Raw genomic sequence first — 22,145 nt, forward strand, 5'->3', positions numbered from 1 at the left:
AAGCTCCAACAGGTCCAGAATGCGGCAGCACAAGTCCTGACAAGAACACCATGGACAGCACATATTCTACCTGTGCCGCTCCATTTACACTGGTTGCCGGTTGAGTACTGGGTTAGATTCAAGGTTTTGGTTATGACCTTTAAGACCTTGAGTGGTCTGGGACTGATGTATTTACAGGACCGCCTCCTCCACTATGTCCCTGGAAGGGCGTTACGCTCCACTGGTTGAAATCTGCTGGTGATCGCTGGCCTGAAAGAGGTCTGGCTGTCCTCAGCTTGGTGAAACGATCTGCCAGAAGACATCAGGGCCCTGTAAGGCAGAGATGTTCCACCAAGCCTTTGCATGAGGACAGCGACGGTTGCCATGCTGGCACCTTTTTCCTCTCCACCCCCTCTTGGGGGAATCCCCCACCCCTGATGTGATGTAATGACTGAATGAGAGCACTTTAAAGACGCCATCAGGATTTTGTAATCTTTTTAATGTAACTGATTTTATATATGTGTGTATTTTTTAATGTTGTACATCGCCCACAGCCTGGCACTAGCTGGGATAGGGCAATTCATCAAATTCAATTAATAATAATAATAATAATGACATAGAACTTGGTGGATCCATTCTAGGCCACAAATGCAGTTAACGGCATCCACAAATGAGCCAGTCCTGTACCAGCTGAGGGTTATAATACAGCAAAGGTACAAATAGAATTTATTGTCTGTAGCAAAAGGCCATTACAGTCAAACGCGCATATAAAAATAAGTCAGAAGTAATGATGCTAAACTAACTGTATCTAAAAATGTTCGTTGTAGATTCCAAAAACATAGAAGAGCAAAACAGTGCATCCTTCTGATATATCTAGAGATGGGCAATTGTGTACATGTTTTTTGCTTCCATTTTGCAGATGCTGGAATCCCAGATATGGAAGTAGAACACAATGGAACCCAACATGACAGTGCAGCAATGCAAGGTATGGTATAATGCATATAGGTTCCACAAGATAATGACTCGGCCCTACCCCACCTGCCTGAGTAGATATAGATGGTGTCAGTTCCGGCCCAAGGGGACATGGCACCCCAGGCAGGTGCCCCCCTGCTGCTGTCCCTCCACAGCACTGCAGCACAGCGTCATACTCCGTCTCACCCCCCTGAGGGCGCCGCGCCAAGCTGCGCACATGCCTGCCCCCTCCTTCCCTTCCCATCGCCTCCCTCCCCATGCGATCAGAGTGCACCGTGCCTGAGCCATACTGGCTGCAACGTGACGTGTATCTTATCTTTCAAAGAACGCGCTGGAGGCTTCTCTCACCTCCTTTCCAGAACCAGAAGGGAGGGGGAGCCAAGCCTTCTCCAGCACGTCCTTCAAAAGATAAGATGCATACTGCATTGCGGCCGGCAGGGCCCAGGCACGGCGTGCTCTGATCACGCCGGGGGGGAAGTGAAGGGACAGAAAGAGAAGGGAAAGGAGGGGTGAGCGCCAGCAGGTGGGAGGAGGAGGCAGGCAAACTAGGCGCTTGCCTGGGGCACCGGGAGGGGGGGAGCCCAATTCGGTGCCCCCACCCTCCCAGTGCCCTAGGCAACCGCCTAGTTTGCCTAGTGGGCGAGCCGGCTTTGGATGATATAGTAGATGGTGCCTGGGTTGTTTTTTGGGGGTGTTTTTTGCCACTGTGTGATACAGAGTGTTGGACTGGATGGGCCATTGGCCTGATCCAACATGGCTTCTCTTATGTTCTAAATTACCTGCCTACCAACTTCTTCTTAATTTCCCCCCAAAGGGCATTTTTCTGGGTTACACTTCTGAGGATGCCAGTCACAGTTGCTGGCAAAATGTCAGGGCTCACAATGCCAAGACCATGGCCATACAGCCTGGAAAATTCACAACAACCAAAGGATTCCGGCCATGAAAGCCTTCAACAATATATCATAAAGGATATTACTTACATCTTTGGCAGTATCTCAGAAGTTGGTCCACAGTGTGGCAAAAGCAGCCTTTTTTGTAGCAGGAACTCCTTTCCTTTCCATATTATATTAGGCCACACCCTCCTGATGTAGCCAGTCCTCCAAGAGCTTACAGTAGGCCCTGTACTAAAAGCCCTTGGCTATAAAAGGGTGTGTGTGGCCTAATATGCAAAGGAGTTCCTGCTAGAAAAAAAAAAAGCCCTGGGCAAAAGTCAAACAGTCCACAAGCGGCTTTTATTCCCAGCATTTGGAATCGCTTGAAGCATCTATGGCAAAAAGTATGGGCAGCCGTTGTCCAAGGGAATATGTCATAGCTGTCATCAGGAAGTCTCCTACAGAGGCAGTCCCAAGTGTTGGGTTTGAAGTCGTCTTCATGCATAGGCTGGCCAACAGGAGAACATCAGAGACTAAGGCTGAGTGTAGTAAGGATTGCGGCACTCTAGAAGATGACATTCTCGGCCCCCTCAACAAACTACAAGTCCCAGAATCCTTTGAGGGAAGCCATGAGAATCTGGCTGGTGTAAAACTGGCCTGCATCTATACTGTGGACAAGTGCTTTCTATGAGCACATAGGCCCCTGAAAAAAAATTGTCATGAGCATGTGACTGAGATCATAACAGCGTCTTGGTTGTTCTCACTGAAATGGGGAGAACTATCTGGGCTGACAAACTTCACATAGCAGATGAGAGTTCATAACATTAAACATTCCTCCATACAAAAAAATTCCTCCTACATGGGAAACAAGCATGTCAAGAAGACAGCTACACTAGAATTTTTCCCCTCGACATCCAATTTTCTACATGCAAGACATTTTTTTAACACTGAGGATGAATCAATTCTGTGACCCCCTCGAGGCAGCATGGAACAGCAGAGCTGTAGTTCTGCAGCGCAAACCAGGCCATCAGAACCCAAGGTTTTGTCTGGCGTAGAGTGTTAAAGCTGCAGTACTGCAGTCCTAAGCTCTGCTCACAACCTGAGTTCGATTCCTGGTAGAAGCTGGATTTTCAGGTAGCCGGCTCGAGCTTGCTGAAGGGAAAGTGTAGATGACTGGGGAAGGCAATGGCAAACCACCCTGTATAAAAGTCTGCCGTGAAAATGTGAAAGCAATGTCACCCCAGAGTCGGAAACGACTGGTGTTTGCACAGGGGACCTTTCCTTTCCTTTCACACATAATGCCAAGCACTGTTAGCTTATTAATTAGCATGAGCGGCAGTAACATAAGCTGCTGAATGGAGGGGAAGGGGGAAGCATTGCTTTACGATAGTGAGGCAGACTTCTTTTACCTTGCTTAATGTTTTTTAATGGCCATTGTCGTAAAGAAGCTTGTGAAAAAGATCAGAGCTGCCTGTATGTATTTCCACACACACCCCCAAGTGACAGACCGTGACTCCAGAGAGTCTTTGAAGTCAAGAAAATAGAGCTTGGGGAAAGAAGTGAAAACACCACAGCTCTCATCTGAACGTGAACCCTCCAACGGTGCTATTTAGTCATTTAAAAATCACACTAGAGAATCACTTCTAGATCTTCCAGACCCGGAGCTAGTGCGTCTTCACCTGCATGCCTAGAGCGCCATCCTGGATTCCTTCTTTCATGACTAGAGTATTGCAGGTTGCCCAGTAGGCAGTTAGGCTGTCAGACTTTGAGAAAGCTGCCCGTTTGGAGTTCTCTTCTGTTTTGATAGCTGTAACTCACTTGTGGGGGCCACGCTGGTGACCAGCATCCGGAAGTTTTTTTTTTTATCAACCAATCTCCGTTTCCCATAAAACAAACATACTGGGTGTCATTAAGTGCACCTTCAGATCAATGATTTTTGCAAATGACATTCAAGTACCATTCGAGTGGTGCCTCTCTCTCTTTTTTTTTTTTTTGCTGATAAAAGCAAATTAAATTAGCACAACTACAAGCGGCACTGATAAAAAAGAAAAAACCCCGAGCCGAACAGCAGCACCATTAGCTAACAAAGTAATATTTTCTCTTTACTGCTTTCTGCCATTTAGTTATTATCCTATTGGAAATCTAATTATAATCCTTTTACTCCCCAGTCAAACTTCACAGTTTTTGCAAGCTTAGCACTGACATGCGATTTCATTACATTTGATTGCTCGCGCCCAGATTGACTTAACTTCACTCGGAGACCTAAAAGCCCTCTCAGTTTCTCAGATTCCCTGTTTGCACATTACAGCAACAGCTCCTTTAATTAATTAGCATGAACAGCAGTAACATGAACTGCTGAACAGAAAATAACATCATTTTATGATCGCGGAGAGACGTCTCCTTTTGCATGTTTATACCTTAGTTAACTTTTTGTGTATGATGATATTTCCCTGCCGAGAGGCAGCAGGTACCAAGAAGGACAGAATTCACCCACCATTTGACCTTCCATCTCCTGTTCCTTGAAGGTTTAGGATCTTCTGTAAATAATACAGATGAGTCAAGGCATGGTTTTGTAAAGAAAAACCAAAGAGGCGGCAAGTGTAAGGTGCGATCTGGTCAAATGTTAAGCGCTTGCCGGATTTCAGTTGCTGAAAGTTTGAACATGCATGCTAGAAGTCAGCAGCAAGCCATATGCTCCTGACGTACCAATTTTCTGGTCAGGACCGGATCTGCATGTTTTTTTGAAGGGGGGCAAAATTAAAAAATGGCGCTCCCTTGTGTGCCCATTCTATTCTCATTGGTGGATCTGTATAATATGGGATGTAAAAGGAAGATACAAATTATCTTAAAGGACCCTTCACATCCGGGCCACTTGCTATTTGAGATCTTACCATCGGGCAGACGATATAAAGTGTTGAAGGCTAAGACAAATAGATTTAAGGGCAGCTTCTATCCAAGTTCTGTGGTTAGGCTAAATGCAGGGCTATGAATGGTTATTTGTTTTAGATGTATTTAAATGGTTTATGTATATGTTTTTTCTTTAGTGTTGATGTGTTGGTATGTTTGTGGAAGAGCACCTCATTTCGTTGCTCTCATTTTCCTTTTTTTGAGAACAATACAATATATCTATCTATCTATCTATCTATCTATCTATCTATCTATCTATCTATCTATCTATCTATCTATCTATCTATCTATCTATCTATCTATCTATCTATCTAATGGGCCCATAGAGTAGAATGGACTCCATACCCAATTTGGCGTCCCTCCTCTGGCGGCGCCCAGGGCAAGTGCCCCCTCTGCCCTTCCCTAGATCCAGCCCTGTCCTGGTCTCTGGTTTACTTGGGGTTTGTATGAACTGGTACATTTGCTGGTCTGCATCTCTAAGGCCTATGCCTGCAAATGTGCACAGATTAATATAAAGGGCCATGCAGAGTTCCCTCTAAGCTGTGCATGTGAGTGGCCACTTATTAACACAGGAAGAAGAAGAGTAGGTTTTTATACTCCGTTCTTCACTAACTGAAGGAGTCTCAAAGTGGCTTACGATCTCCTTCCCTTCCTCTCCCCGCAACAGACACTCTGTGAGGCAGGTAGGGCTGAGAGAGCTCTGAGAGAACTGTGACTGACCCAAGGTCACCCAGCTGGATTCATGCAGAGGTGTGAAGAATCCAACCCAGTTCTCCAGATTAGAGTCCACTGCTCTTGACCACTACCCCGTGAGGGTCAGCAGCAATCTGGAGCCGTGCCGGGTTTTGCACTGCCTGTTGCCCGTTGTAAGATTACAGCAGTTCTATTCTGCTCAGGATGTGACCTGCTCCTCTCAATAGGGGGAAAGAAATTAGAGGGAACATTGCCATGCAGGTGTGTGCTGCCTGTCCCTTCGCTTTACTGGTGACTCCTTTTCAGCCACTGTAACAGATACATTCTGGTTTTCTGGCATATCTTTAACTAAAAGCACAAATATCTTCTTGGCAGGACAGGCTGCTTGTAGAACCTGTAGCCATAGAAGAGCTATTAGCAGGGCTTTTTTTTAGCAGGAACACACAGGAATGCAGTTCCGGCTGCCTGGACGTCAGGGTGTGGCCTAATATGCAAATAAGTTCCTGTTGAGCTTTTCCTACAAAATACTCCCATGTGGAACAATGGTGATGTTGGGGGGTTTGGCCTGATATGCAAATGAGTTCCTGCTGGGTGTTTCCTACAAAAAATATCCCTGTGTGGAACAATGGTAATGTTGGGGGCGTGTGGCCTGATATGCAAATTAGTTCCTGCTGGGCTTTTCCTGCAAAAAAGCCCTGTATGGAACAATGGCGATGTTGGGGTTGTGGGCTGATATGCAAATGTGTGTTAGAAGTCAGCAGCAAGCCATATGCTCCTGATGTACCAATTGTCTGGTTTCTGTTTTTACCCTTTTGGAGCTGTCTCTTCAAACTTGGGGTTTGTATGAACTGGTACATTTGCTCATCTGCATCTCTAAGGCCTATGCCTGTAAATGAGCACAGATTAATATAAAGGGGCCATGCACTGTTCCCCCTAAACTGTGCATGTGAAAAGCCCTGGTCAATAGCAACATATAATGTGGAAGAAGGAGGGTGCTCAGATCCTTGGTGGCAGATCAGAGGTGTCAGACTTGGCCAGTCACTGTTTGCCTCTGTGGCCTTTTGGAGGATGTGGTGACTTACGGGGCCATCCAAAGCACAGCGACACAGGCTCTAAATCCATTGAGCTTCAAGGCTGACAAGGGGAGGACTCTGTTTAGGATGGTGCTGTGAAAGTACTATGCTGTGCCTGGATTTGGCTAGAAATCATCGATCATTTTTCAGCGGGCATGTGGAAAGAGAGCACCCTGTAGCATTCGAGAGCACAGTAACCCATCCTGCCACTTTCTTGACGGAGCCGGGAGTATCAAAAATCTCATGGTAAATGGTTTCTTGCTGTTTGACAGAGATGCAGAGTTTGTGTACTAACTTCTGTTGGTCTGCTTTTCATTTGGACGTGGCGCTGTGGTCAGGTTGTGTGGTCTTGGATCTGGATGAGGCCATTCTGTGTGCACAGCAGCAGCTCTTCAGTGGAATGGCTGGGGCGGAGAGAAAAGTGGGCTTTGCTAATTCCCACCCCCACCCCCCTGCTTCAAACTTCAAGTTTGCCCCACACACACACACACTGTCCAGTGACCAACAGGAGCTCAGAATATAGCCGGGAAGTTGCCTTCCTTAAGTGCAAAGCCATTCGCTCTGCTTAGGATCCGAGCCACGCTTCTCCCTTTCTCCATTTTATCATGACAACAAACTCATAACGTAGGTTAGGCTGAGAGAACAGCTGGCCCCAGGTTAAGTTTCATGACCTTGTTCAGACGCACAGTCGAGTCCGACTCTTGGCGACCCCATGGACCAAGTCACGCCAGGCCCTCCTGTCTTCCACCATCCTCTGAAGTCTGCTCAAATTTGTGTTCAGCCATCTCATCTTTTGCCGTCCCCTTCTTCTTTTGCCTTCTGTCTTTCCCAGCATCAGGGTCTTCTCCAGTGAGTGCTCCCTTCTCATTTGGTGGCCAAAGTATTTGCGCTTCAGCATCTGACCTTCCAGGGAACAGTCTGGGTTGATTTCCCTTAGGACTGACTGACTGGATCGTCTTGCAGTCCAAGGGACTCTCAGGATTCTTCTCCAGCACCACAGCTCAAAAGTATCTATTCTTCTGCACTCAGCCTTCCTTATGGTCCAACTCTCACAGCCATACATCACTACTGGGAATACCATCACTTTGAATATACGGACTTTTGTTGGCAGGGTGATGTCTCTGCTTTTTATTACACTGCCTGGGTTCACCATAGCTGTCCTCCAAAGGAGCAAACATCTTTTAATTTCATGGCTACAGTCACCATCTGCAGTGATCTTGGATCCCAGAAATGTGAAGTCTGTCACTACTTCCATGTCTTCCCCTTCTATTTGCCAAGGAGTGATGGGGCCGGATGCCATAATCTTAGTTTTTTTGATGTTGAGTTTCAAGCCTACTTTTGCACTCTCCTCTTTTGGAGGATGTGGTGCCATCCAAAGCACAGTGACACAGGTTCTGAGTCCATTGAGCTTCAAGGTTGAGCAAACCAACTCTCCCCAGGCCTAGTCCACCACACTGCCTCACAGCCAAAGCAGCTTACACCCTTCTTCTCTCCTCATAAGAACATAAGAGAAGCCATGTTGGATCAAGCCAATGGCCCATCCAGGTGCCATCAGAAGGTCCATCAAAACCCAGGTGCCATCAGAAGGTCCATCAGTGAGGCCAGGACACTAGAAGTCCTCACATTGTTGCCCCTCCCAAGCACCAAGAATACAGAGGGTCACTGCCCCAGACAGAAAGTTCCAACAATACACTGTGGCTAATAGCCACTGATGGACCTCTGCTTCTTTTTATCCTCACAACCACCCTGAAGGGAAGGTAACCTTGTGACTGGGCCAAAGTCACCCAGAGAACTTCTGCTCCTGAGGAAGAAATTGGGGGTCTAAGATTTTATCCTCAGGGTAGGATGAATAGCATAAAACAACTCAACTTTACTCGTGATCCAAAGCCATTGCAACTGGAGAGCAAGGGCTGTCTTAATCCCTGAATGCTCCCCCAAAGTCAGGGCTTTTTTTGTGGCAGGAACTCCTTTGCGTATTAGGCCACACACCTCTGATGTAGCCAATCCTCCAAGAGCTTACAGTAGGCCCTGTACGAAGAGCCCTGTAAGCTCTTGGAGGATTGGCTACATCAGGGGTGTGTGGCCTAATATGCAAAGGAGTTTCTGCTACAAAAAAAGCCCTGCCCAAAATTATGAATATGTCCCAAAATTTGAAGATGGCCGCTTGGGGGGCATATGACACCCCCCTCCCCATCAAAAATCACTGTCCTATTAATTTATTTAATTTATTTATTTACCTTAAATTTGTATGCTGCCCACTCCACACATGGACTCTGGGCGGATCACAATCATAACACAACAATAACAATACCTTATGATTTTAAAAGCAAAAACACATATAAAAGGATTTATAAATTTAAAACTTAAAATGGTGCTATAAAATTTCTTACAAAGGCGATCTAGTCATTCAAATGATACACATGGTACAGCTGTCTTAGCTAGAATGACTTCAGGATGGTAGGTGAGAGACTGCATAATTGTATGTAATCCTTGCTTTTTAAAAAAGCTCCTTCCTGACCATAGACCACCAGCCTCTTAGGAAGATGTCTAGGCCTTTCTTCTCCCCCATTGTCCCAATTTGATATGTGCAGGATTTTTATTTATCAGATTTATATCCCTCCCTCCCCCGACAGGCTCAGGGCAGCTGACAACAGTTTAAAAACATTAGCAATTTATAAACATATTAAAATTTAATATATAAAAACATTTCCATAAATTTCCAAACATTAAAAATCCAAGGTGGCAAGCTATAGGGAGGGACGATGGCTCAGTGGTAGAGCATCTGCTTGGTAAGCAGAAGGCCCCAGGTTCAATCCCCAGCCTCTCCAACTAAAAAGGGTCCAGGCCAATAGGCGTGAAAAACCTCAGCTTGAGACCCTGGAGAGCCGCTGCCAGTCTGAGTAGACAATACTGACTTTGATGGACTGAGGGTCTGATTCAGTATAAGGCAGTTTCATATGTTCATAAGCTCCTGATTTCCATTATATTAGTTCAGTGAGATTGTCGATGCTGAAGGTAATAGCCACCTCATCCTATCCATTAAAGGCGAGTTTGAATAGTTCGGTCCTACAGGCCCTGTGGATTTGGTTTCAGAATGGAAAGCTTTCAAAAATGCAGTCGCTTGAATTTTTCTCCCCCCTTCCCCCACCTTGAATTCTAAATTAATAAAGTTCGGCAATATCCACATCATGTCATTTGGCCTTTTGTGCTGCTCAGTTTTAAGTGTTTCTTTGTAAAAACTAGCATGCTGAAGGAAAAGATTAACTTTTCAGTAACCTGGGAATAGATCCAGGTGGGTAGCCTTGTTGGTCTGAAGCAGCAGAGCAAAGTTTGAGTCCAGTGTCACCTTTAAGGCCAACAAATTTTTTATTCGAGGTATGAGCTTTCATGCACAGGCACATTTCCTCATATACAATGAAATGCATTTCACCAGTCCATACACAGAAAGCAAATTAGCATACAACATAATGAAGATCAACTTGCAAATTTAGGGTAGCCAGGCAGTGCCTGGTACCCAGTGGGTGGGGAGCGATGCTGGATGTGGTGTCATATAACTACTGGTTTAAAAAAAAAAATTGAGGTGACAAAGGTAACTCTAGGAATTTCTAGAAACTCTTATTTTATTATAGAGTTTGTGCCAATTTCTAGACCGACACCATATCACGTCCAATTCTTTGTCTGAGGTAACATGGCAGTATCGGGGGTGCGATTTAAATTTTTTCCCATGGCTGCTCAGAGCAGCAATGGGAGCAGAATCCACTGTCCCTATTGTGGGCTTGACAGCCGCTTTCTGCAGACAAAGGGCTTGTTTGGTGGTTTGTTTCTAACATGAGCAACCACTGAAATGAGATCTCCATTCAACCGCATAAGGAAAAAGAGGAGATTGGATTTATACCCCACCCTTCACTTGGACTCTCAGAGCAGTTTACAATCTCCTTTCCCTTCCCCTCCCCACAACAGACATCCTGTGAGGCAGGTGGGACTCTTTTGAGAATTACTCTTGAGAGGAATTACTCTGAAGGAGTTATGCCTGACCCAAGGTCATTCCCGCAGGTGCATGTGGAGGAGCGGGAATCGACCCCGGTTCTCCCAGATTAGAGTCTGGGACTGGCCAAATCTGACACCTCTGATCTACTAACGAGGATAATCCCCTGAGCCCCCTCCTTTCCCCCTATTATAGATTGCTAATGACCAGGACCTTTTCTGTAGAAAAAGTCCAGCAGGAACTCATTTGCATATTAGGCCACATCCCCTGATGCCAAGCCAGCCAGAACTGTGTTCCTGTGTGTAACCACTACACCAAACTGACTGTAGTCCTGAGAGGGCTGTTCCACGTACATTTCCTAAACATAGATTAGTCCACAGGAGGCCTGCTTGGAGTTGGGAGGACTGACACGCCAGAGGTGCATGTGATATGCCCGCTTCTGCCATGCCAGTTCAGCGTACAGACCTCTGTTGGGCGACATCGAACGAGTCCCGTCTGCCGCTGGAGCCATATGCTGAAGATTAGGGTTCCTGCCTACGAAATTAGTGTGCCGCTTTCTCTTCCATGATACCAGATACAGAGCAGAGGGAGACGTCTATGCCATGTAATAACTACCCTGTTAGGAAAGAAAATATCATCCGAAAGGGAAATTACCATCATTAACGTAGGATTTGGCTCACAGGCGAAACTGTGAGATCTTTATTCATGTTACACAATGTAGTGGGTATGAAAAAACCCTTTTCTAAATGTCTTGCTTATTAAGGCAGTCATGCATTTCACGGTAGGTTGTAAAACCGCCTATCATGCACTGGGGGCTCATAAGCATATTTTAGTGTTAGGGAATATCATTTATACCCTTTTATATTGTCAATATTATCCCTGGAGAATTAAATTATGCTTTAAAGTACTGTAAATCCACAGTTTGGCTCACCTTTGTCTAATTTCATTTTTTAATAGAACGAAGCTCACATAAATGAATATTTGATTATGGGATAAACCTAATAAAAGAATACGTTTATGGCCCAAAGATTTATTTAAAATCTTGACTATGTAATACAGTAAAAATGCTATAAAATGGAAACATCGATAGGTACGGAGAATTCCATGTGAGCTGAATTTTTGACCCTGTCATATTTTCTTCCTAACCAGTTTCCAACAAGTTTAATTTTCTTAGCTGCTGGGAAAGGAAGGAGGAGAATTTGATAAACTAACATACCATAGAGCTTGTTCATGCAGGTATTTAATCCTGTGATGAGAGAACCATCAAGTGATGGTGACTTGCACGTGTGAACGAACCAGCAGAAGTCTGAGATGGAACTACCAGTTCACATTCGAGATTTTTTAAGATTGGCTGGTGGTGCCCCGTTGCAAAAACTTGCATTATCGGAAAGGCCATTGGGCACTCAAGTTGGGGCTTTTTCTGGGATGGCCCCCAGGGCCTAATATAAGTTTTAGAAAAGCCCAAGGACCCTAATAGGTCAATATGGTTTAAGGCTATCTTTGAGAAACTCCTGGCTCTTGGCCTTAATGTGGACACGATCCAAGACCTTGGCTTTTGTGCAGCATTTGCTTTTGATGAGAAATTGTGGAAGATTAATCGATCGCCAAAGCTCTGCTTGTAGAACATGCCATACCTTTTCATCCCAATTTTTTTGTATCCCTCATTTGAAACCTCTTCCCTCCTGTACCTATCTGTTGACTTCCCAAAGCCTTTTAAGAGCATTCATCCTGGCCAGACTAAACACCCACTCCTTGGCAGTTATGAAGTGAAGGTTCATAGGTTTGCCTTATTCAGAACCAACCTGCCCCATTCCTTAGGTAAGATGGACATAATTGCTCATATTCTTTTGGAATGTTCTTTGTATGCTAATCTCAGGAGGCATTATATTTTACTGTGTTTGCCAGTACAGTCTTATGCCCTAGTAGTAGTCACATATCTACTTATTGACAGGGATCCAAAAAGAACTTTAGCAGTTGCAAAAATCTTTTACTCCTTTTGTCTATTGGGTGATAAGCAGTATTCCCTCGGAGCTGAGTTAGTGTGAGCTAGCTCACAGATTTTAGCCTCCAGCTCACACATTTTTGTCTTCACTCAGAAAGGATGGCCCCAGAGCACACTAACTTATGCAGTAGCTCACAACTTTATTGCCAGTAGCTCACAACTTTAATACCAGCAGCTCACAAAGTAGAATTTTTGCAGCTTAGAGGGAACATTATTACTCTGCAGCTTAGAGGGAGCATTGTTAACAATTATTCGCTGCTCAAGATCATGGTATCATAGAGCTTTCATTGGAGGAAAGGAAAGGAAATGCCCAACACAGAAAACATAAACTAAGGTTAAGTTAATGTATGAACGATTAAATATGAAAAATTGCTTTTAAAACCCAATGCAGATAAAGCACTGGGTTTTAAAGCAATTTTTCATGCTTCTCTTAAAGTATCCTTTTTAGTTGACTGTAATTGCTGTGTTATTTTATGCCGCTCTGCTTTCCAGTGTTAATTTGTTTGCCAGATGTTTTAGTCTGCCGAATCTGTGCACTAGTAGCATCTTATGCCCTGACCTGGATAGTCCAGGCTAGCCTGATCTCATCAGATCTCAGAAGCTAAGCAGGGTCGGCCCTGGCTAGTATTTGGATAGGCGAAATCCAAGGAATACCAGGATTCTGACATGGAGGCAGGCAATGGCAAACCACTGACCGTCTGAAGTTCTCTTGCCTTAAGAACCCTATGGAGAGCCAGTCTGGTGTGGTGGTTAAGTGTGCAGACTCTTGTCTGGGAGAACCAGGTTTGATTCTCCACTCCTCCACTTGCAGCTGCTGGCATGGCCTTGGGTCAGCCATAGCTCTGGCAGAGGTTGTCCTTGAAAGGGCAGCTGCTGTGAGAGCCCTCTCAGCCCCACCCACCTCACAGGGGGGGTCTGTTGTGGGGGAGGAAGGGAAAGGAGATTGTGAGCCACTCTGAGACTCTGAGTGGAGGGTGGGATATAAATCCAATATCATCATCTTCTTCTATGGGGGTCACCATAAATCAGGTGTGATGTGACAGCACTGGCCACCCCAGCGTTTTATGGCCCATCTGCTAGTTGAAGTATTGGGTTTTTGAAAAAAAAATTGTTGACCGCTTTGATTTTTATTTTCCTGGTAAGCTAGCTTTCATGCGTCTTTTGAGCAGAAAGGCAGGATGTGAAATAATTCAAATGAATAACACTTCAGTCGCTGCTGTTCACAAATGTGTTCCGCGAACATGTAGCCATCTGAAACCTGTGCAGAAGATCCCTCAATTGTTCTGTGTTGACAGAAGAGAAATGGTGCCCCAAAACAAGGCTGCTGGAGTGGGGAGCATTCTAGTGACCCTGGTCTCCTACAACTTGACCAAGTCACAAGTCTTCATATGTTATTTGAGTGCTATGAAGGGGGAACACAGAGCTTTTCTCAGTAATGCAAAACAAAAGTTAATCACATCCAAAACTTCAATGCTATTTATATCCTACCCTCCCTTCTTCACATAGATGTTAATTTTAAACATCTTGTGACTGCCTAACTCTTTGTCTGCCTTTGTGTACTTAATTGCTCATAACACTGAACAATCTACAATGTCAGACTCTCTTCTCAAAAAGGGTTCATGGTTGAAATTTTTCCTGCCTCTTGAACCCTGTGTTTGACCTGTGACCCACTAGGCCCTGTCCTTGGCCCGTGACTATTTTTGACTTCAAATACATAGGAATGTCCCTAATTTCATCTGTTAATAGTTGCCTTCGAGCAAGTCAATACATTGCTCCATCTTGCTTGGGTTTTGTCTAATCAGACCAGCAGTGGTTCTCCAAAGTTTTAAGCAGAAGAAGGCCTTTCCCAGCATCTCCTAAGATCCTTTAACTGGGGATGCTGGGGATTGGACTTGGGACCATCAGCTACCACTGAGCTGTGGCCCCTTCCAAGCAAGATACACACACTCTTGTCTTGTCTTTGGTGTAGTGGTTAAGTGCGCGGACTCTTATCTGGGAGAACTGGGTTTGATTCCCCACTCCTCCACTTGCACCTGCTGGAATGGCCTTGGGTTAGCCGCAGCTATCTCAGAGTTGTCCTTGAAAGGGCAGGTGCTGTGAGAGCCCTCTCAGCCCCACCCACCTCACAGGGTGTTTGTTGTGGGGGGAGAAGATATAGGAAATTGTAAGCCACTCTGAGTCTCTGATTCAGAGTGAAGGGTGAGGTATAAATCTGCAGTCGTCTTCTCCTCCTCCTCTTTTTTCTTCTTCGAATTCAGAGCTCTAAAATGCAATGTAAATCACAGTTTGTCTACCACTCTTTTAGTTGGAGTTTCCCAGGCTCCTAAACATTCCTCTGGCAAGATCTCGATTCATGTTTACATCCAGGCTCCGTATTAGATCATCTCTGTTTGGAGAGCACAAGCCCTCTTAAAAACATGAAACGTTCAATTACTAATTAGCCGCTTCCTGTTTGTAATGAAGTGAACATGCTGGATGCGGATTAAAATTCAGCTCCCGCACTCGCCTGTTTATGGTTCCAGATGTTTTTGTTTTATCTAGGAGTTTACTTTGACAGCTCCCGTGAAATGATAAATCACTCATATTATGGCTGAAATGCATTTTGAAATTGAAATGTGGCAAAACTTGGCGATGGCTGGAAGGATCTGTGTCTGTTAGTGGGTCAATATGGCTTCTTTCTTTGTGAAGATTCAATATTGGCAGATGTAAAACAGGAACGGGAGGCATGTCGGCACTGTGCACATGCTGTTCGGGACGATCGTTTTACTGCAGCCTTCTATGTTGAGAGCTGCTGGTACAACTCTTGGAATTTTAGATCCTTTCTCTGGCTAACAGGCAGGTAGATTTGTGTTTGCTTCAACTCTGTATTATCTGAATGCTCTCCGCCACCCCTCCTTAAAAACCAGCATCTTTGCAAGATTTATTTTAAGATAGTAGAAACGGGTTTTACCCCTTTAACTTTGTCAGGTAATGAATGCCAGAGTGGGGCAGAGGTATTCTGAAACAAATGACTCCCCCTTCTCTTAGGGAAGCACTGGTTTTTAATGCAGTCTTGGGGCATGCACTCTTGCAGTTGAACCATATGTGTGATACAGCTGGCTCCACACACAATTTCCCCCGCCTGGAATCCAGAAAGCCCCCAAATGAAATGAGAAGATCCAGACAACACTGTGCTCATTCTGAGTATGATGCACTCTGGATTTTTTCCTTTAAACCAGATTTAAAAATAAACCTACTTTGATCTGGCTCAAAAGGGGTGGCAGCAAGGGAAGACCACCTTTCTGGATGCCACACCTGTCGCCACAATGGGAAGCAGGTAGAGCTAAGCTCCACATTCAAATTGGCACAGGATCACCAGCTTCTATGTTTCACACCCTGGGCTTTTTCCAGTTTTGCTGCTGAGCCATGCTTTAGCATAGGTTGATGGTGAAAGAGAAAAGAGGGGTGGGGAGGAGAGGCTTCTGAGCAGCAGGGCTCCTAGCACCATTGCCCCTGCGTCTGTATTTTTGTGCACAGGTGCATGGGGGGGGCAAAAGCAACAGTCACTCACATGGGGATGCTGCTCCCCACTGTTCCCTAAGCACTCACTGCTGCCACTCTGGCAGAAGCAAGCAAAAGAGTCACACAGTAAGTGGAGTAGAGGGGGGAAGGTGTACAACAGAGACCTTCAGGACTTGGAAGTAAGCTGTTGCTGGGATAAAGCATCGGAGCGAAACAGGAAATTAAACCAGTTAATCCTGTCACGCTAGTGTTTATTTTGCTTCCAAGAAGTTATTCACGCAGCTAAGGAAGAAGACCGATTTTTGTGGACGAATTACATATGGTTATCTTTGAATCTGCACCTTTCTAAGGCTTGTTGCTTCAAATAATAAATTCGATTTGTTTCATAAAATTTTGTTTAACGTGACTGTATTGAGGAAATACAAATATTTTAAAAAAAAAATTCAGGCCATTGTACATGGAGCTCTGCGTTCTCCCCCCCCCCCCCCATGCCACTCTGGCAGGAGTTTGTTTTCATGCTCCCACAGAGACGCCACCCATGTTGTTCAGTGGCCAACCGATTTGCCGCTGCATAACCCCCTTCTAGATCAAGTCAAGCCTGAACCCTCCTGAGAAGCTAAAATGACCAAACCAAGACTATCATACTTGGGTCACATTATGACTCACTGGAAAAGTTGAAGGAAAAGGTAGGAAAAGTTGAAGGCAGCAGAAAAAGAGGAAGGCCCAATATGAGATGGAGTGAGAGTCAAGGCAGCTTCAAGGGCCCTCAAGTTTTCAAGACCTGAGCAAGGCTGTTAATGACAGCCAATTTTGGAAGTCATTAATTCAGAGGGTTACGGTAAGTCAGAAGCAGCTTCATGGCACTTCACGCACCCAGTACGCTTCTGGCCTCTCTATGGTCTTCCTCCAATCTATATGCCAGGGATGGCCAATGGTAGCTCTCCAGATTTTTTTTTGCCTACAACTCCCATCAGCCCCAGCCAGCAGTAGGCTTAGCTTTGCGAGGCATATTGAGTGGGTGATTGGCCCAAAGTTGGTGGAGGTCATAGCCAAGTGGTCATCTGAACCTAGGGCCCCCCATTCTGCTCCAGTACTCAGACCTCACAGTACCCCACTGGCTCATAATTATTAGGAAGGGAATTGAAAACAAATCAGCTAATATCATAATGCTCCTAGATAAATGGATGGTGCGGCTTCATTTGGAGTCATGTGTCCAATTCTGGTCACCGCACCTCAAAAAAGATATTATAACATTGGGAAAAGTGCAGAAAAGGGCAACTAGAATGATTAAAGGGTTTGAACACTTTCCCTATGAAGAAAGGTTAAAACGCTTGGGGCTCTTTAGCTTGGAGAAACGTCAGCTCAGGGATGACATTATAGAGGTTTACAAGATTATGTATGGGATAGAGAAGGTAGAGAAAGAAGGACTTTTCTCCCTTTCTCACAATACAAGAACTCATAGACATTCCATGAAATTGCTGAGCAGTCAGGTTAGAACGGATAAAAGGAAGTACTTCTTCACCTAAAGGGTGATTAACACTTGGAATGCACTACCACATGAGGTGATGACGGCTGCCAACATAGATAGCTTCAAGAGGGGAATGGATAAGCACATGGAGCAGAGGTCCATCAGTGGCTATTAGCTAGAGCTTATTATTGAAACTCTCTGGGGCAGTGATGCTCTGTATTCTTGGTGCATGGGGGGCACAGTGGGAGGGCTTCTAGTGTCCTAGCTGATGGACTGATGGACCTCCTGATGGCACCTGGCTTTTTGGCCACTGTGTGACACAGAGTGTTGGACAGGATGGGCCGTTGGCCTGATCCAACATGGCTTCTCTTATGTTCTTATAATCCTAAACCTGGGCAAGAAGCAGATGATCAAATAAGTGTGCTGTTGTAAAGATGAACGGGAAATGTGGGTCCTTTTTAAGAATAAAAATTCCATTTCCGTCTTGAACTTAGCCCTCTCTCAGCATGCAGGCAGAAGGTCTCGCGCTGAGCTCTGATGGTATCACCAGAGCAATTTGGGGCGTTGATTTAGCAAAAGTTTTATTTTGATTAGGGTTGTCACTCAATTAAAGAAACCTTAATTCATTCTATTAGTTTTCGTAGATTAATGGATTCAATTTGCATGTATTTGCATAAGGGAAAAACAATGCTTTGCTTTTAGATCATGCAGGCTCGTGTCACAGCCGCAGTATCTTGGAAGAGCCATTTCTCCCCCCACCCCCACTTGCAGGATGAAACGCTCCGTCTTCAGTGGCATTTGCCAGCTGCAGTTTTTTTTTTCTAAGTGCCTTATTAAAATAATTTTACATTTTAAAATTATTATTAGATTTAATCATGGCACCTTTTAAATCAATCAGATGTTTTTAATTGATTAATTTAACCCAGTCATTGACGAAACCTTGCAGTCCTAACTTTTATTAACTTGGAAAGGAGCTATAGCCTTGTGGGAGGCAGGCGAGGCCTCTTTCCATTATCACATAGACAGCAGGGCCAGGCAAGGAGATTAGAAGCTTGTAGTGCTTTTCGTTATCGCACAGAGAGCCACTGCCTTTTCCACACATCTCCATGTGTTTGCACATGCTCCTCATAGCTGCACAGCAGCTTCAGGGAACTACTTATTTGAAAGGAGGAAAACCCAAAAAGCCTTGGAATGCCACCACAGGAGGGGGCACTCCTGTCTTCCCCTCCATCCCCCGGCAGTTTGGCTGCTCCATGTGGGGTATCTGTGGAACAGCAAAATTGGCATGTGGAACAGCAAAATTGGCAAAATAACACCTCCCACACTCAGTTTTCACTCAAGAAAACAGCTTGCGAGGAGAGGTAGGAGCTCTTCCTCCCCTCTATGACACCATTCCAAAACTGCTTGGGCTCCCCTCTCCCATTTTTTAAAAAAGAAAGAGGTTTGCACATCTATTGTGTGGCCGTGGGGAACACATGAAAATGCATGGGAAAAGGTAACATGAAGTTTGGCCCAGAGATGCCATGCAAGGAACTACGGTCTTACGAGAAGATGATGATGATATTGGATTTTCATCCCGCCCTATACTCTGAATCTGAGTCTCAGAATGGCTCACAATCTCCTTTACTTCCCCACCACCACAACAGACATCCTGTGAGGTGGGTGGGGCTGAGACACAGCAACTGCCCTTTCATGGACAACTCCTGCGAGAGCTATGGCTGACTCAAGGCCATTCCAGCAACTGCAAGTGGAGGAGTGGGGAATCAAACCCGGTTCTCCCAGACAAGAGTCCACGCACTTAACCACTACACCAGGGGTGGCCAACAGTAGCGCTCCAGATGTTTTTTGCCTACAACTCCCATCAGCCACAGACAGCATGGCCAATGGCTGGGGCTGATGGGAGTTGTAGGCAAAAAAATCTGGAGAGCTACCGTTGGCCACCCCCTGCACTAAACCAAACTGGCTCCCATAGATTTGCAAGGCTTCTTTCCATTAGCGGGCAGAAGAAGGTGCTCTTACCTAGCCAGCTCAGCTCTTGGCCATCTTACCTTGTTCCTACTGTCTAACGCCCTGTGCTAGCCAACTGAGAATATCCTGTAATTATTAAAATATGCAACATTTGCAAAAGTCATAAATAACAATTTAAATTCAGAATTGTAAAATATGAAAATGTAATATATGGAATTACTATTTGTGTTCTTTTCTCTTTGTTTCTCTCTCCAGAAAACAGAACATACATCAAACCTACCATTATGTACTGAAGACACTTATTATGAATGGGGGGGAAAATATATATATATAAATATAAATATATATAAAATGATCACTATTCGAAGACTATATAATTCATGAAAGGAAGTCCCTTCTAACCTTTGATGCCTTCAGTGCTGTGGGAAGAACAGGATTGGTAGCATTGAAAACCTGGACGATTTCAAGCCGTTGGCTGTTCCTGTCTCGAGAACTGCCGAAATTTCAGATTGCTAAGGCTTCTCGTGAACTTTGCCGAACCAAACCAAACACTGTCGCGACAGATCCTTTTAGGTTCCGGAGGATGGAGAGGGAGAGAGAGTAAAAGTTTTTTAGTATTTTTAAGCACATACAGGAATGATTTTCCCAAAAGAACAACTAACATTTTTGTTTCTTTGGTCAACAAATTAGCTATGACACTATAGCTACGGCACAATGAACATAAAGGTTCTCGCTGGCTTGTTCACGCAACATGCCCAGTTTTATCACTGAAACTGTCCGACGTGGGGCTGTTTCAATTGTGTTTATAAATTTTAAGCTTTGTTTACTGAAGCTGAACTCAATATATATTACGTTTTGGAGAGAAACAGTGTGTACATTTTTTAACATGATGATGTAAAAAAAAAAGTCCTTTCCGTAAATGACCAATTTGAGAGTGTGAACGAACGGACCTCCCCCCCCCCCCCCCCCCCCAATTAGCTGATGTATGAAGGGGACTATCAATCAATGTTTTTTTAAAAAAAAAAATCTCAGTTCCGCTTGGCTTTTTGGATCTTTTAAAATGAGACGGAAAAGAGTGAATATACGGTAGAATGTTAGATAATGGAAACTTTAAAAGTATAGTTTCTCTGTTGTACCATATTAAGTTAAAAGTACACATTCTTTGTTAAAATGTTCTTGCTAAAAACTACAGTATTAAAAACATTTTGTTTGACTTTGGAAATGGGTTTATTCCTTTACTGATGAAAGAGAATGTTTTTGGAAAGGCGGCCTCCGTGGTATTTGGAGGATACACAGTTTGTTTACTGCCACAACCACTCCTGGAGAATGTGATCTCAGCCTCATCCTACCATCCCTAAAAACCAAGTCTTCCCTGAAGTAGACACAAGATGGATATTTTTTACCGTGCCAGTTGCTGCATTTTGTAACTGGTGAAGATTTATGAACCATCTTTGATGGAAGGACACAGACCATATTAGATGATGATGATATTGGATTTATACCCCACCCTACACTCTGAATATATCTCAGAGCGTCTTACAACCTCCTTTACCTTCCCTTCCCTCCCCACAACAGACACCCTGTGAGCAATGTTCCCTCTAAGCTGCACTCTTGTGAGCAAAAATTCTACTTTGTGAGCTACTGACATTAAAACTGCGAGCTGCTGCATACATTATTGTGCTCTGGGGTCATTCTTCCTGAGCTAAGCCAAAAACCTGTGAGCTGAAGGCTAAAAATCTATGAGCTACCTCACACTAACTTAGTCTAGAAGGCACGCTGCCTTTGAGGTGGGTGGGGCTGAGAGAGCTCTCGCAGAAGCTGCCTTTTCCAGGACAACTCCTACGAGAACTGTGGCTGATCCAAGGCCATTCCAGCAACTGCAAGTGGAGGAGTGGGGAATCAAACCCAGTTCTCCCAGATAAGAATTCACACACTTCACCACTACACCAAACTGGCTGTAAGAGCAGGCTAGTCTGAATATTCCCAAAACATGTGCAATGCTGGTTAGGTCACCTGTTCCAGGAAGCAGCTGCGACAGCTAAAACACACTCTTAACCATTGCTGCCTGTTTATCCAGGGAAAATGAGAAGTTCAGAAGTATGCCAAACTTCTATATCATTTTTATGGAAGGACAGCCTCATCCAGAAGAGGCTGTACATGTATGCCTGTGTCAGTTTTTCTTCCTAATCAAAGCACATCCATTCTAAAAGACAGAAACCTGCTTTTTCAGAATCCTGCAAATATTGTAATTGAACCACATTGTCCTAAATGAACATTTTACTGGAAAGTCAGCTGGGCAGCAAGGATGTACCTAGCATCCTTGAAGACATCCTGTTATGAATTAGCATGAACATGGTAGCCAAATTGTGCTTTGCCAAACCCAGAATCTTTGCAAAAAGTTCTAATTTGCACCTCAGGGTACCCTGCTAAAAATACCTCTCCCCTTTCAAGGGAGGGGGTGGCTGTTTATGAATACCACTCGCTCCACTCAGCCTGGGGGAAGTTGACAAAGTCCTCTGTACTGTGTGTCTCACTACTTGCGATCTAGACCTGTGTCCGCCTTGGCTGATACCTGCTTGCCAGATGGACTTACGGGTCTCATTTCAGGAGATTATCAACAGGTCCTTGATGGAAGGGACCTTCCCCACACCCCTCAAAAAACCATCTTTGGACCCAGCCGTATTGGCGAACTATCGGCCGGTGTCACTTGCCCTTTTGGGATAAA

The 22,145-nt window shown here is 44.7% G+C and overlaps 1 protein-coding gene across 3 annotated transcripts in view; it reads left to right on the plus strand.

The window, feature by feature from the left end:
* The window catches only part of DACH2 (dachshund family transcription factor 2), a 506,599-nt gene extending 485,957 nt beyond the window's left edge, over positions 1 to 20,642 (plus strand). For all 3 annotated transcript variants that reach the window (XM_060249310.1, XM_060249311.1, XM_060249312.1), the window contains 2 exons: positions 899 to 964; positions 19,676 to 20,642. In XM_060249310.1, coding sequence (XP_060105293.1) covers positions 899 to 964; positions 19,676 to 19,713 — 104 coding nt within the window. In that variant the 3' untranslated portion in view covers positions 19,714 to 20,642. The remainder of the gene's footprint in view (positions 1 to 898; positions 965 to 19,675) is intronic.
* Positions 20,643 to 22,145: the final 1,503 nt, after the last annotated feature.

The sequence above is a fragment of the Heteronotia binoei genome, chromosome 11, assembly GCF_032191835.1.
Source record: "Heteronotia binoei isolate CCM8104 ecotype False Entrance Well chromosome 11, APGP_CSIRO_Hbin_v1, whole genome shotgun sequence".
In the NCBI taxonomy this organism is placed as follows: Eukaryota; Metazoa; Chordata; class Lepidosauria; order Squamata; family Gekkonidae; genus Heteronotia; species Heteronotia binoei.